At 44.1% G+C, this 2,454-nt stretch overlaps 1 protein-coding gene across 1 annotated transcript in view; it reads left to right on the top strand.

Annotated features, from left to right (window-relative positions):
- LOC119587836 (protein obstructor-E-like) overlaps positions 1–2,338 on the top strand; it is a 3,998-nt gene extending 1,660 nt beyond the window's left edge. Inside the window, exons 2-5 of the mRNA XM_037936539.1 lie at positions 272–478; positions 665–871; positions 1,167–1,380; positions 1,620–2,338. Coding sequence (XP_037792467.1) covers positions 272–478; positions 665–871; positions 1,167–1,380; positions 1,620–1,680 — 689 coding nt within the window. The 3' untranslated portion in view covers positions 1,681–2,338. The remainder of the gene's footprint in view (positions 1–271; positions 479–664; positions 872–1,166; positions 1,381–1,619) is intronic.
- Positions 2,339–2,454: the final 116 nt, after the last annotated feature.

Genomic DNA, 2,454 nt, shown 5'->3' with positions numbered 1-2,454 from the left:
AAAGCCATGTTCTAACTTCTTTGTCAGAAACTAAGTTGACCCTCTCTTCATACAATTATTTAATTTTCGCGGTTTTGATTATAGTTGGTAGGCTGGGCTTAACGGATGAATAAGGTATTTCCTCTCATTTACCTCATTTCATGCCAGTCATCCTGATTATTTCAAGACCACGGGGAAAAGAAACAAATTTTGTAGCGAGTCCGCCGACTGAACCTATCACCACTGTCCTTCCGTCTTGCATTTCGCTAATACGCTGTCCGCTGTCCCACAGGCGCGGCCGCCGCCCAGTTCCAGTGCCCACCAGATGATGGTTTCTATCCCGACAACAAGCAGTGCGACAAGTACTATGACTGCTACCGAGGCACCATGACCGAGAAGATATGCCCTGACGGCCTCATGTTCGACGTCGCCCAAGCCCCCAAAGTGGAACAGTGCGACTACCCCTTCATCGTCGAATGCGCCGAGAGAACCACACTCCGTAAGTTCCATTCGACCTTCCCACAATTTTTATTCTTGTATCTGCATATTTCTTTTATCTTCCTTTATATTCCTGTACATTACCTGGTATGACCACCCTTGGACGCACGAGCCCCGCCAAGGGATACATTTGCTGTATTTCCCGCTCCCGTCCCGCTCCGATGACTCATCCTGTGCCCTTCCCCAGAAATCGCCCAGCCCGCCGGCATCGAGTGCCCGCGTCAGAACGGATACTTCGAGCACGAGGACCCCTCCAACTGCGAGCAGTACTATGAATGCAGCAACGGTCAGGCCGTGCTCCGCAGCTGCGCCAACGGCCTCGTCTTCGATGAGTTCACCGGCACCTGCCAGTGGGCCACCGCCGGATACAGGACTGGCTGCGGCGAGCGCGTTGGTAAGTGAACCGCTTGAGTCCTTTTGTCCTTCTGCCCGTGTTATCAGTCCTCAATTTTCTCTTGGAAATTAGTGGCAGGGCGAACGCGAAAAAGATTCTTACTTCACATAAACAGTGAAATTCACGTAATGAGTAACTCGTCTTCTTCATTTCTCGCCATCACTAACTGGTGGAGAGTGCCATAGGGGAGCAAGGGGTTGTTCCCCCGAGCCATTCACCTCAGCACCATATACCTGCACACTAACTCTGCATTCCCTCTCCCACCGACTAATCCACGCCGTTTCCCTCCGCACAGAGGTCCTCCCCGACGGCTTCAGCTGCCCCAACGAGACCCAGGTGCACACCAACGGCCAGGCCCTCGACCACACTCGCCACCTCAAACCCAGTGACTGCCGCTTCTTCTATATCTGCAACGAGGGCAAGTACCCCCGTGAGGTTGGATGCCCCCAGGGTACCGTCTTCAACGATAACACCCTTAACTGCGACGATCCTCGCAACGTCCCCGGATGGTAAGTGTTTTGAGGAGTTTGTAAATTGATAGAGAGAAAAAAATATAAACAAATAAGTGAGTTAACTAAATAACTACAAAATAACACAGTTAGGTGAAGTCCAGCTATTCCTGAATTGAATATATATGTATAAACCAAAATTTCCTTGTCCCTGAAAACAAGTCTTCTTAACCATTTTTACTGCAGTTACCTCGTGTGTTTTGTTGTTTATCTCATTTGCCTTTTTTTCTCTTCCCCAGTGAGAATTACTATCCCGACGATGACGTCTCCGCCGTCGCTCGTGCTGGCATTAAGAACTAACCGGCTCTCTATAGATGTAACAGGAATTCATCATTTGTTTTATTTTTTTATTTGTTTTACAACAGGATTTCGTCATTTGTTTAATTTTTCTACTTTTTTCAGAAATAAGTAGTTCAAACTCTATGAGTTATTTTTGGTAATCGGTTGGAAACTTACTGAAGTCGATGTTCCTTTGTATAAGAACTGCGGATATTTCGTAATGAGAGAATGCGGATATTGCGTAATGAGTACCAACGATTTATTTAAAAGACAACTATCCCCCGAACATTTAAACTTCCAAAAGTGCATTTATGATTATGCTGAAGCCAAGGATTCGGACAATTTATAACGGACGACGCTCTAGTCTCTTATGAACATCGTATAAATCTTAGTACATCAATATCAGAATAACTTTTATGAAAGAGAACCATGTACAGTGACTTACATACTCTTTTGTTTTATAATGCAAATTATTTCCCCATTCTAGATGTTTCCGAAACTTGTGTATAGCTAACCACTGTAAGTTTGATATCTGTGATCTAGACATCTTATTCTTCTTCTTCATTTCGTATTTTTCATTTTCTCTCTTTCTTTTTTTCTTGAATCCCTTGTTCTATTGTTATTTATAAATGCACATCAACACTTGTTGCGTGCCCACAAAATAAAAAAATGTGTCGTTTCTAACTGTTTATATAACCTGTTTAGCATGCTGAGCAGATACACATTTTCCTTGATAAAGTTTATAAGAATTCTGGACAGTTATTATATCAGTCTATTCATTCTTTATAAACAGAT

Source organism: Penaeus monodon, chromosome 23 (genome assembly GCF_015228065.2).
Source record: "Penaeus monodon isolate SGIC_2016 chromosome 23, NSTDA_Pmon_1, whole genome shotgun sequence".
NCBI classification, from domain to species: domain Eukaryota; kingdom Metazoa; phylum Arthropoda; class Malacostraca; order Decapoda; family Penaeidae; genus Penaeus; species Penaeus monodon.
Note: the sequence above shows the minus strand (reverse complement) of the source record. Positions and strands in the feature narration are given on the sequence as shown.